The 13,224-nt window shown below is 54.1% G+C and overlaps 1 protein-coding gene across 2 annotated transcripts in view; it reads left to right on the top strand.

The window, feature by feature from the left end:
- Positions 1-1,665: 1,665 nt before the first annotated feature.
- Positions 1,666-13,224, top strand: part of Vstm2l (V-set and transmembrane domain containing 2 like) — a 31,440-nt gene continuing 19,881 nt past the window's right edge. The window contains exon 1 of one of the 2 annotated variants that reach the window (XM_031372571.1): positions 1,666-2,167. In XM_031372571.1, the coding sequence (XP_031228431.1) occupies positions 2,047-2,167 (121 nt within the window). In that variant the 5' untranslated portion in view covers positions 1,666-2,046. The remainder of the gene's footprint in view (positions 2,168-13,224) is intronic. The other variant, XM_031372570.1, reaches the window with a different exon arrangement.

A 13,224-nucleotide genomic window follows, 5' to 3' on the forward strand; every position in this document is an offset into this window, starting at 1 on the left:
TGCCTCAGAAGTCATAGATATGAATATGATGTACAAACTGTACATTCTTGTTTGAGTAGATGTTGTAGGGGATATAAGTGGAGCAGGAGGGTGTAACGGGAGATCCCTGAAACGGGAGACAGAGGACTTGGACCTTGTTCAGGTTCTTCCTGGTTCTTGCCTTCCTAAGCTGTAATGAGGAAGGTTGAATTAAAGTTGCTCAGATATATGCCCAAGAGTCTGTCTACTGCCGGCACCAGCACACTTTTAGCATTGCTCTGCTTTAGGCAACAGGTCCAACCTTTCTGAACCTCAGTCACCTGACAGTGATGGGACAGATATAGTACCTATATATCTGTTCTTGAACGACCTGAGACTTCTTGTCCCTTTGCTGTGCCCTTCCCTCCAGTCTTACCCAGTCTCTGTCTATCTGTCCCTCTTCATATTTTGAAATATATTTATTTGATTAGAATCTGCGTTTGAAGAGGAGAACGCTCGGGTCAGAGCCCCTGTTCTGTCACCACAGTGTCCTGGAAAGTTCTTGGACAGGAGTCCTGGATAGGAGCCTCTGCACTGCTGGCTGATCTCGGAGGGAAGCTGTCCGTGGTTCTGAAAGAGCTCTTGGCGAGGATGTCCGTGGTACTGAAATTGTGCTTCTAAAGTGCAACATCTATCAGGGAGGGAAACCTGAGTTGATCCTGGTGCTAGCAGTGTGCTATCCACCGTAATATCTGAAAGAGGCACGGGAAGACAGAATAAAAGACAGCGAGCACGGTGTGTCACTCCGCTTCTTAGGTCTCTCAAACTTTAGGTACTGCGCGCTGTGCTGACGGCTGGATCCCTGGGGAGCGGGAGGTCTGTCCAAGGTGCTGAATCCTAGCATCTAAGCTCCCGGGGCGCTGTCCGCGGTACTTAAAGGATGAAAGGAAAAGGGTGCTGCCCTCAATGCTGAAACTATGACTGCCCGCGAAGGCGGAGGAGAAATGAGGGCAGGAAGAATCCTTCCCGGGGTCCGAGACCTTCCTCCAGATCTTCGTGGGACCTCGGAGAAGGCAATCTGATGAAATGGGCTTCTCTTTAAAATGACCCCCAACCCTCTTTTCCTGTCATAAAAACCTCAGTTAAAGAGTCAGGGAAGGAATCGGATTGGACTGCAGCTCTTGGGAATGGAAGAGGCTTCATGGTTTACACACACACACACACACACACACACACACACACACACACACACAAATATACACACTCCATCTAGACCTTTCGTCTGGGGAGAGCCTTACAATCCAGAAGGGGGCGATCCAGTTCACTGCGTAGAACCCCACTTTACCCACCTAACTCCAAAGACACCCCCCCACACACGCTGCTTCTAGTGGTGGCGTCTGCCCCCATTTCTTAGACGAAGAACTCGAGGACAGACAGGAGAAACTGCGTGTGATTACACGAGGACTCCAAGGCTGCCAGGGCTTAAATCAGCTCACCTATGTCTCAGGCCGGGTACACCCCCAACCCCCATCCACCTGTCCTGCACACCCCCCGGCTCTGACCCCGGCACTACCCAGCTGGCAAAGTTGAGCGGCCCCTCCAGCGCGCGGGTCTGGTGGCGGGTGGGATGCTCTGCCGCTTATACCCAACGATCGGATTTCGACTCCCAACACCCTAGTGTTCCGCCCTACGGGGGGGTTAGGTGCCCAGGTGGCCTTCCACCCCCGGGCCTGCCCCACCCCCGCTCCCGCGCGGGAGGCCAGTTGCGAGTACCGCTTTAAAAATCCGAGCCTGGGCAAAACTTTGATGATAAATCAAGCTGCGGATCCCTCCGCCGCCGCCGGCTCAGGGCGGGGAGCGAGGGGGAGGGCGGGTGCGCGGCGGCGCGGAGTGGCCTTCCGCGCAAGCGAAGAGTCCCGCAGTCGGAGGCGGCGGGCTGGGCGTGCGCTCGCTGCCTGCAGCCGGGGCCGGGCCGGGGCCAGCGGGAGAGGGCGGCGGCGGCACCGGGCCGGGCACGGCGGGCGCGGGCTCTGAGGGCTGCGGAGCCCCGATGTGAGGCGGAGGCGCCCCCCGGCCGGAGCGCGCAGCATGGGGGCCCCGCTGGCCGCGGCGCTGGGCGCCCTCCACTACCTGGCACTTTTCCTGCAACTCGGCGGCGCCACGCGACCCGCAGGCCATGCGCCCTGGGACAACCACGTCTCTGGACACGGTGAGTTCGCGCGCCGCCCCCCATGGACTTCCCCCCACTGAACCCCACCCCGGCCGCAGCCGCTCCAACTTGGCGGTCGCGGTGCTCGAACCTGCGCCGACTGATGCCACAGCCCAGAGTTCCGGGGCGCCCTCTGCTGGGACTGGGGACCCACCCTGGCTCCTATCCGGGCCAGCTCTGCGAGAAAGGGCTCCCAAGAGCACACTTGCTCTCGCCTCAGTTCTCGGAAGACCCCCTCCATGCGCATACACGCTCACACAGATACACACACCTCCACGACCATACAGATGTCTCCAGCCGCGGACACACTCAGCCACGCTCACAGCATCCCACACTCACAACTCTGCACATCCCCTCCGAGCCTCTCCTCGCTGGTAAATATACTTGTGCCCACTACGCACATGAATCAGACACTGGCTGGTAGCTCACCCTGCCAGCTGGCACCCGGGCACACACGCTTCGCTTCGCCACAACTCTTGCCTGTCTGCCTGCAGACACGGATACACATGCACGCACTCACTTGTGCACACACTTTGCCCACCCACTTCTCTCTGCCCGGATGCCTTTTTCCTTTGTGGGTTTAACGCTGAAACTGCTCCTGTATTCTCTTCATCAGGATCTATCTCTTCCACCGCTGGGAATGGTCCTGAGGGGCGCCAGATGCTGTTGCTTAAGACCTGCTAGCCTGGGTGGCAGCTTCCTTTTGCCATGTGGGTGGCATTCCAGAGATAGGGACAGTATGGGGATGAGGAGGTTGGGACGGGGAGCTGGAATAGTTGAGGTCATTCCTTCCAGCCAGAGGCCAGGAGTGAAGAGGAATGTAGGGCGTTTGCTTGTCCCTGGGGGCTGAGCATGAACCCCCTGAATCCTACAGGGCAGCCCCATCTTGGGCACCCCATCTCAACCTTTCCCCCAGAGGACTGAAATGTTGAACCTCAACTCCAGCACTGTGGGAGCAGGGAGCAAGCAAGTGCGCCCAGCGCTGCCTGCACGAGTGTCTGTCGCTCCTTTTCTCCCCACAGGAGCCCAAGTTGGCCGCAGAGTTGGGTGGTGTGTGGCAGGCAGCTGTGGAGGCTCTCGGCTCCTGAGCCATGCTGTATTATGGGGTAGGGATGGTTAAAACCAGGGGAGACCCTGCTTCTGTCCATCCGTCCCTTCCCTCAGCAGAGACTACAGCACAGCATGCTGTGCTCTGTGTGCCCAGGCTGGGGGAGCTTTGAACAAAGGGTTGAGAACAGGATGATTTCTTTTGATGGGAGTGAGTTAGGTGTGTGTGTTCCGGAGCCTCAAAACCCAGGCAAGGCCTTTTACAGGTGTGCTACATTATTGGGGTTGCTTCGGAGGGAGGGCTTTTCAAAGCCGGGCTCAGAAGCCCTGCTTCTAGGGAAGCCCAGATCCCTGTATCTACATCCACTTCGCTAGGCTGGACAGAAACCTCTCGCAGTTCCACACCTTGGTGTCCGTCATGATTTCTGCTGACCTGGCAAGAGAGGCAGTAAGCAAGGAAAGGACTATTTTGATGCTCTATTTACAGATGAGAAATCAAGGCTCAGAGAGGTGAAGGGAGTTGCCCAAGGTCACACAGTGAGAGAGCGGCTGAGCCAAGGCTGGCTCCAGGGTCTGTCGGGCAAAGCAGCACTTTGTCCAGAACATTCATCTCCCTGCCACATTCTTTCTCATTCAGGGGAAACTGGGAATTCCTCTCTTCTCTCCCCTCCCGCCCTCCCATCCAGCTCAGTTCCTTGGTACTGTCAAAACTTATACTAGGAGGCCCCTTGGAGAAGGACTTGCCTTTCTGAGTTTGAGATCTCTTGAGGTACGAACATGGAACTCTGAGGCCTATGGTCATCATCTTTGGGGCACCAGACCCTCTGAATTTGGGTCATTCTTGAGCAAGCAGGCTTTTTCCTTTGTGTGACAGTCTCCTCCTGCCCCCTGGTGCCAGCTGTGCTGAGGGGGGCACAGCCTCACTAATATTCCCATCCCCACTCTGAACCAATCCCTGAATTGGGGGTTCAGGGAAGTGCTGGATGCAAAGGGGACAGGACCAGTTTCTGGGAATCTGCTCTCCTCCTGACTGTGTCTTGGTAAATGGGTCACCCCTTGGGACCTCCTCTGCTCTGTCCCTCAAGAGATGTCCCCACTGCTCTGCAGGGGCCAGTCTGCCTTCTCGACATTGCCAGGCTCAAAGTCACTAAGTACTGGCTGCTAAGGAGCCCCACAGCTGCCCCTCTGTCGGGCCCAGCACCCTGTCACCACAGGAAGGGTCTGGAGCCACTCACTTAATCACAAAAAGAAACAGTTATTAATGATAGTGAGACGCGGCGAATAAGTGGGTCATGTCTAATAAGCCATTTGTGTTCAGGAGGAGAATACCAATTTGATAAAAGCTGTGTGTGCTGAAAAAGCCCCGAAATTGCTGTTTGGCAGATTGGAGCCTGATCGTTTCATTATTCCTGGGCTCCGCGTGTCCTCAGCTGATTCAGGGAATATGGGCAGGTCAGGATGGTGTCTATGGGTTTAGGAGAAAGCAGGGAGTCCTAGGGATGAACCCAGGAGCCTCAACTGCTTAGCTTGGCGTCAGCTCTCGGCTGCAGCTCCACCTGATCCTGCCCAGCCATCAGCTATTATTGCCTTGCACCTGTCTGTCCCCAGAGTTGTCACACGGGGTGAGGATGTCTGTTTTTACTTCCCACTCCCAACCCCCAACATCCACTCAACCTCCTTCAGAGGAAGCATCGCAAAGGCTCGCAGAATGGATGGTGCCTAGCTCTAAAAGGCACCCGAACCCAAGCACTCAGAGACAGGATGGGGAGACCCACACCTCCTACATCATAGTGGCAGCTGCTCTAGCTTTTCTCTTAAGAAAAGGGCAGCTCATGGCTATGCCCCCAGCAGGGGCAGGAGGGGAGGGACCTATAGTGTACGGAATACTGACTGACTGTGTGTTCTAAGTGCCCAGACTCACCACTGTGAACTCATGCAGGCCAGCATCATTTGTGTGAAGCTGGCATTAGGTAGATACTCAAGGAAAGTGAGTTTGGAGAGGGCCATTGACTCACCCAAGGTCACTGTGCCTGTACAGAACCCGGAGGACCACATTCAGAATAAGGTGTGCCGGTGACTCTGGATCTGTCATCTTGAGGAGAGCCTTTCGGGCAGACTCAGCCTAATCCTGTAATGAACTTCTTTCTCTGCACAGCCCTAGCTCCAGGGGGGTTCCCCAGGGAACTGGTAAGGCAGCATGTTTCACCAAGAGGGACCAGAAGCTCTGGAAGGCGGCAGGTCTTACTGGAGCCTATATCTAAGCTCTTGTGCTTTTTCTGGGCATGGACGGGAAAGCAGAAGCTTTGTGAAGACATTTATAGGCCCTGGTCTGAGCCCACTGGGTTATTTGTGATAACGTATATGCCCCCAGACCGTAGACCTTCCTTCCTCCCTCCCTCCTTTCCTTCCTTTTCTTTTTTTCCATCTGTTTATTTTGTCGAGGTGTACATGTGGAGGTCAGAAGAAACATGCAGGAATTGGTTCTCCCTCGCCACCATATGAGTCCTGGGGTTTGAACTCAGTTTGTCAGGCTTGGTGGCAAACACCTTTACCTGCTGAGCCATCTCTTGCTCTCTTCTTTTAAGTGTACTGGGGATTCAGCCCAGGGCCTTGTACTTGCCCGGCAAGAACTGTCCTGCTGAGCTACACCTCAGTCCCCGCCCCCATCTGCATTTTAATGAGCTCCTAGGCAGTTCTTGGCATCTGGAGATATAAAAGCCCTGCCCCCAATAGTCACCCCGACCTGCTAGGGATATAGAGTGGGAATCACCGAGTACTGCTTTCGGCTTCCCGAGGAGGAGCGATCTAGACCGAGAAGCCTCAAAAACCCGCTGCAGCATGCAGCCCCCAATCCAGCCCAGCACCTTCAATTATTAATGTCTCCCTAGTGCAGGCAGAGCCCCCAGATTGGCCTGGCTCTCAGTCCAGTGAGTGATTGCTGCTCTGAGGTACTCTGCACTGCCAGGAAGAAGCAGTGGGGTGCCCCGAAGGAGGGGCTCCCGGCCAGCTTTGACATGCAGCTCATGCTCTGAAAAAATGTCTCTGGCCTTCCCTGGTCCCTTACCTAACTGTTGGTAGCAGCTCACCATCGATAAACTGGCTGGTTTGGTGGCTGGATTACTGAAGAAAATCGAGTCCTGTCTCCTGAAGGTTCTGATGTTAAAAATGTGTGTTCTCCTTTGTCTCCTACACTGGTGATTATGCCATCGACGCTCTCATAAGTACTCAGCCCAGGCTGAGGGCTCCCAGCCTCCTATGGGAGATTGGCCCTCAAAAATGGTTTACCTCAAGGCCTTCATACCGGTTGCTTCTGACACCTTGCCCATCAGCAGACTCCTGGGGCCAGTTCTGCCCAACTGCAGCTACAGGTGGCCTCTCAGACTCTACTCTTTCTTATACAGGGAAAGCAAAGGTGATGGGGAATTTCCTTGTGGCCTGCAGGGCTACATAGCAAGACATCCTTAGGAGAAAAAAGCCACCAAATTTATCTTTTTTTTTTTTTTTAATGAAAAGAAGAAATAAGGAGAGAGAGAGGAAGAGAGGTAACCTGACTTAAGCCCACTTCCAGGTATTCATCCACTCCATGAGACTTTAGGGCCAAACTGACAGTTGATGAGGCTATGGGAAAAGCATCTCAAGCCAGCTCTGGGTTGAGAAGGAAGGAAGGAAGGAAGCAAGGAAGGAAGGAAGGAAGGAAGGAAGGAAGGATGGACAGATGGGTGGGTGGATAGATGGATGGATGGATGAATGGATGGATGGATGGATGGATGAATGGATGGATGGATGGATGGGTGGATGGGTAGATGGCAAGGTAAAGGTCTAAGATACAAATTCTCACACTTGCTCCCTCTGTATTAATATGTTTCTAAAACACTAAGATAATTTAAGTATCATAAATTTGCAGTAAGAATCTTACAAAATTTGATTCTCCTCAAGGCTACTGGTCACAGCAAGGGGTGGGTCACTTTGCGGTAGGTAGCCTGGGCCCAGTCCCCGGGTGCCTCTGGAATGTGTTTGCCAGGTGGGTGAGAGGGTACAAGTGAGCTTCCTCCCTGATCCGATGGCCCATCAGAAAAGAAGCAGAGGCTTAAACCAGAGAAGACATCCAGCCAGTGACCACGCGTGATGCAGGGTCGGTACCCACCTGCCGACTCCCTGTGATGCCCAGTATCCTGGAGAAGGAAGGCAGGAGGTTGAGCCTACAGCTATTCCTCAAGCCCCCCTCCCCCACCACACACACACACACACACACAGAGCTGAATACTTCCCCTCCTCCTTGGAAGCCATCAGTGGGATCTCTGGGGGTCTTAGTTCAGTTCTGCTTCACCCCCAGCTACAACTTCAGTCCCCCCACCCAGAGCCTCAGCAAACCTGGGTCCTCCCTGAGAAATGGTTTTAGACAGAGCCTAGACAAACCTCTTACGTTTTAATAGTTATGCATTTATTTTAATGCGGGCTGGAAAATATAGCCAGCACATCAAAACTGTGATTTCACAGATATGATTGCTTAGGATGAGACTAACCGAGTATTAAAAATAGTGGGTTTGTTTATAGGAAACCATTAAGAACATCATAGTACAGGTGGTACTCAGGCCTGGCTGTGGGCATCCAGAGTGGGAATGGGCAGCTTTGGGGGCATGCCAGGGCTATACCTTGGAGAGGGATGCTGCCAAGTGTTAGAAGCTGTTCATTCATTTACTGGACAGACACCAATTGAGCACCTGCCTCATGCCAGGCCATTCGGCTCCTGGAAACTATTAGTGAAGTGGACAGATAAGGTTCTTGTCATGGGCAGTTGTCTGGTTTGTGAGAAAGACAGACAACTATACTCATAAGGAATATTTAAGTAGATTTTGTGAGGCTGTTTGGGGAGCAGGGAAGCAAGGTGTGACACTCAGCTCAGAGAAGGGAACTCTGGACCGTGATAGTGTGTTACATAGAGCGGGCTTCCCAGCACAGAGTGTGTGCAACCAGGCCCCAGCCACTCCTTAGCTGGGGATGTCATGGACGGTTCTTCTTTCTTTCCTGAAGGTTCCTATCCTAAACCAGCGGAGGGTGGAGAAGCCTGAACACAGCAAGTGTTCATAAAGATCTGACCCATTGCCAGCTCTCCACAGGCTGATGAGGAGTAGGTGGGAGGGGAGATGGAGAGCTGTGTTGGGGCGGGGACATTGGCCTGATGGCTTTACTCCAGCTCAGAGTGAAACGTTAGTGTGAGAGAGAGGTGAGCAGACACACCGAGTGGCTTTACCCATATCTCCCCTGCCTCTGCCTCGCTCCTGGCCTCAGTTTCCCCATCTGGACAATGCTGAGTTTGCTTCTGAATGCTAGGCTTCTAAAATCCCTCTGAAGCCCATGCTCTGCCCGGAGTAACAAATGTGAATAGAATTGGGGATGGGGGTGGGGTGGGCTGAGGTTCCTCACAGTCTGAGGCTCACTCATCCAGTCTCTTCACACACTTCTCCATTTTTCTCTCACCATGTGTTCATCACCACAGAACCAAGAGTAACCCAGTTCCTCAGCTCAGGATGCTGAGGGGAGGTCAGATATGACTGACCTGGAGACACATGGCCGTGGCAGGGCACAGCCAGGCTCAGCTTGGGTGAGGAGCACACAGCCAAGCAGTTTCCAGCTGCTTGCCTGACTGCCAGCAGAGTGTGTAGGCAGTCCCTGGTCCTGAACCTGACAGTGCCCTGGCCTGTGAGGCTGTCATTGGGGAGGGAATGCCAGAGTACTGGGGGTGCCGTGTTCTGCCTGAAAGAACCCACAGGACACTCCGGAGTCCCAGTCTGCCGCTGTCAGGAGAATGCTGGGGTTCTGCTGTTCGTGTGTCTCCACCTGGGGTCCCCAGCCTAGGCAATGATGACTTTGCTTACATGCATGCCTGTTTGGGTGGTTATCACGGGAGTGAGGGCAGGCTGGGAAGGAATCTGGTTGCCCTTTAGCATCCCTGCTGAGGAGCCAGCCAGGGACCCTCGGCTCTGGGGCCGTTGCTCAGGAGCTGAAAGGGGCTTTGGAGAGCTACCAGCTTGGGGTCAGCAGTGCCACCTGCCAGCTGCTGTGTCTGCCATCTGCCTGGCCTTCATCCCTGGGCCCACTTCCCCCTGATAGTCTGTCTTTCCAGAGCTTTCCCTTCTCTTTTCTCCCCTCTCTGCCTTAGTATCTTTGTTGCTTTCTCTGTGTCTGGTATTCCCATCTTCTTTCTGATGTCCCTCACCTGCCCCCCCCCCACCTTTCTCATCTCTGTCTGTACACACACACACACACACACACACACCTCATCAATAATAATGCAGAACCACACATATATTTTATCTATTTCAAAAAACATCCACACAGGGTGGGTATTCAATAAATATCAACCAAATGAGTGAATGAATGAGTGAATAAGTGAATGAATGCATAAGAATGAATGAATGAATAAGTGAGTGAATGAATGAATGAATAAGTGAGTGAGTAATGAATGAATGAATAAGTGAGCAATTATTGAGACTTAGAGAGTCACAACTTGCCCAAGCCAGTAGCTCCCCACTTTTCTCAGTGACTGTAATCCCCTGACTCTAATGAGAACCCCCACTGCTGTATGCATGTGTGCACATGTAGAGGAGGCCAGAGAAGAACCTTAGACCCAGCCTGTCTTGTTTTTTGAGACAGGGTTTCTCATTGGCCTGAGTTTTATGGATCAGGGCAGGCTGGCTAGCCAGCAAGCCCCAAGGATCCACCTATCCCTGCCTCTCCAGCACTGTAACTAGTACACGCCACCACCACCTTCATGACATTGGGGATCAAACTCAAGTCGTTGTGCTTGCAAGACAGGCACTGAAGCATGCCTCCACACGCCCCATCAGAGAGTGGGTAAAGCCTGGGTCAGGCTGCTGCAGTGCAAGGAACAGGAGGAGCTCAGGCTGGTGTGGGAGGCTGGGGGAGATGCTGCCCACCAGAAGACCAGGAGGATAGTTCGAGGCTCGCTGAACGTGGGCTTGCGGGATGCTGGCTCAGCATCTGGGGAGGGCAGCAATGTCGTCTGGGGAGGAGGTGGGAACCCGTGTGTATGCATGCCTGCATATGTGCATGGTGCACGGAGTGTGACCTCTCCCGGCTCCTGCCTGTGCCAGGCTCCTCTCCCATCGCACGCCTGTGCCCTTCTCTGCCTGCCTCACTCCCATCCTTCCCTCCAGCTGTCCTCCAGGTCTCCTGTACCCTTGACATCATTCTACTGCCTAGCTTGTAGATGACAAAACTGAGGCTCTGGGAGGCATGGGGGGCCTGAGCCCCCAGCCTGGATTCCTCAGTGTACTCTCGGCTGCCAGGAGTCTCTAGTACCCCCCTGTGCTCAGACCTTCAGGCTTGCTTCCTGGCTGAGGTGGGAAGGCAGAAAGCATGCAGCCAGGTGTCTGTTTTGCTTTGTGGGGCTTTAAAAAAATCATTTCCGGCCTTGGAGACAGCAGCAATTACTGCCGGCTCGCTGGGGAGCTGTTTGCCGCCTGTCATCGGCCCTGGGAAAGGGTCCCTAATGGAGGCCCTGCGGCCAGAGCTCTTGGTAGTGGAGACGGCACTCAAAACAAAGCCACACTAATGGTCTCTGGGCATCCAGACTTAGAGAGGGAGGGGCAGGCAGATGCCCAAGGAAGGCCCCAGGCAGAGCTGGTCACCCACTGGTCCCTTTATGTGCCTAGACTCCCTGTAGGCAGGAGTCCTCCATCACTAGCCCAGTCCTGGAGTCCTGCATGCCCCTCCTCCCTCACTCTCTTCTTTGCTTTCGGGTGCTGTGCCTCTAGCCCAGGCAGAGGGAATTGTAAGTGCAAAAGTCCCCAGGGTGGGGCAGAACCCCCATCTGTTCTTGATTCTAGAATTGTCCTTGGGTTTAGAGAGGCCAGGCTAAGCCGGTCCTCTCCCAAGGAACAAAAGAATAGAGCCTTGGAGAGGGAGGAGCCATACCAAGCCCACCTTGGGGTGAACAGCAAAGGTGTCATCCATCCGTTGTGTGTCAGGACACCTTGGAGCTGGGTGTGGACCTCACACGCCCATTTTGCAGATGAAGAAACACAGACACAGGGGGTTGAACTATGGCTGAGAAAGTACAGTGGGAGTTAAAGCCCTGCTGTCTCTCTTCAGAGCCCTCCATCGATGGAGGGCACCTCGGGGATCCCGAGTGCAGTTGGGCAGGTTGAACAGGGGCTGTGACTTGGCAAACTTGAGGTTCTGGATAGGGTCCGGGAGCAGCACCAGGCCAGAGCTGTCCTTTCTCTGCCCCTACTAACTGAGCGACCCTAGAGCCTTGTTCAGGAGCACCCTGTGTGTGTGCTTCTGCAGCATCTGCTGCCCTCATCTCTGCCTCCCCCACCCTACCTCATTTCCTGCCCCTGCCGCTCCAGGGCATCCCTTCTGGTCTCCGCACAGCTCTTCTTTCTTCTCTTGGCTGCATTTACTCTCTCCTTCCTATGACCTAGGGTAGTTTCGGTCCTTGCTCCTTGCTCTTACCTGTTTGGCAGTGGGTAGGCACATGCCTGAGCTTTGGAGTCACGCCGTGGGGCTCAGATCTTGGCCCTCATTCACACCAGTGAGTCCCACTAGCACTCGGGCAAGGGACCCCTACTGGTTCTGCAGGACCAGCCAGGTTGAGAAGGAAAGAGTGCCTGTAGCCAGCGGGACTCCGGGCTTCTTGGCTCCCTCCCGCTGGCCCTGGCATTCCTCCCTGGGCCTCCCACACCTGCCTGCCTCTCCCTCCCTGTGCCCTGTGTGGGAGGAGGAGGAGGCAGGAATTCCACCGGGGAAGCCTGATCAACTCCCACAATCCTGCAAGTGCCAGAATATTTTTGCTCTCCTTAAATCTCCCTGGATGTGTAATTCCACCGCCATCTCCCTCGGTGTGCTGGTGGCCTTGGGAAGATCCCTGCCCCCAGTTGCAGGATGACAGCACTGCCTGCTCAGCAGGTGCCTCCTCAGTGTCTGAGGGGCCTGGCAGGAAACAGAGCAGGCTCCTTCCTTCTCCTGAGTCTCAGTTTCCCCATAAGGAAAGAGGCAAGTGAGCAGGGCTGAGTGTCCTGGCTGTCAATGGGAATCAGGAGAGAATTATTACTGCATTAAAGGAATAATTGGGTGGTGGTGGCACAGACCTTTTTAGTCCCAGCACTTGGGAAGCAGAGGCAGGCAGATCTCTGTGAGTTCAAGTCCAGCCTAATCAACGAAGAAAGTCCCAGGCCAACCCAGGCTAGAAAGTGAGAGAGACCCTGTTTCAAGTAAGCAAACGAACAAGAAATACACAGCCCGGTAGACAGAGTGCTCCCCTAGCGTAGCCGAAGCCCCAGGTTTTATTCCCAGTACCATGTAACTGAGCATAGTACCCTACATCTGTTATCTCAATCCTTGGGAAGCAGAGGGAGGAGGATCAAGGGCTCAAGGCTGCCTAGCAATTTGGAGGTTGGCCTAGGACACATGTGACGCCCTCTCATGGAAACGAGAAAGGAAGGAAAGAGGGAAGGACTAATTTGTGCAAAAAGGAATGAAGGACGGTGAGGTGGCTCTGTGGGTAAAGGTGGCAGGCCTGACCTCCTGGGTTCAATCCCCAGGACCCACATCTTGGAAGGACAGAACCGACTCCCGAAGTGTCTTCTGACCGTACGAGTCCCACAGGGCAAGCCCCACCCGACTCCTCATACAAAGTTAAGTAGATAAAAATGTAAAAACAAACAAACACCCCAAAATGTCATGAGACACTGCCGCTCCCCTCAAAGCCACTGTGCTCAGTAAAAGAACACCACATCTGACCACCTAGGAATGTCCTAGGAATGTAGATCAGCATGGGCTGACCCAGTGAGGCTGTATAGATAAATGTACCGCTGCCAAGGCTGGAGGAAGGTGGAGCAGCGGAGATTGCCCACTGGTTCAGGGTTTCCTTTGGTGTGGTGAGACTGTGTAGAGACTAGACAGCATCAAGGGTTGTACAGTACCGTGGGTCTCCCAGCAACACTTTATCCTTCGCTTTTTTGGGGGTTGGTTAATTTTAAGTC

This window comes from Mastomys coucha, unplaced genomic scaffold (assembly GCF_008632895.1).
Source record: "Mastomys coucha isolate ucsf_1 unplaced genomic scaffold, UCSF_Mcou_1 pScaffold15, whole genome shotgun sequence".
NCBI classification, from domain to species: Eukaryota; Metazoa; Chordata; class Mammalia; order Rodentia; family Muridae; genus Mastomys; species Mastomys coucha.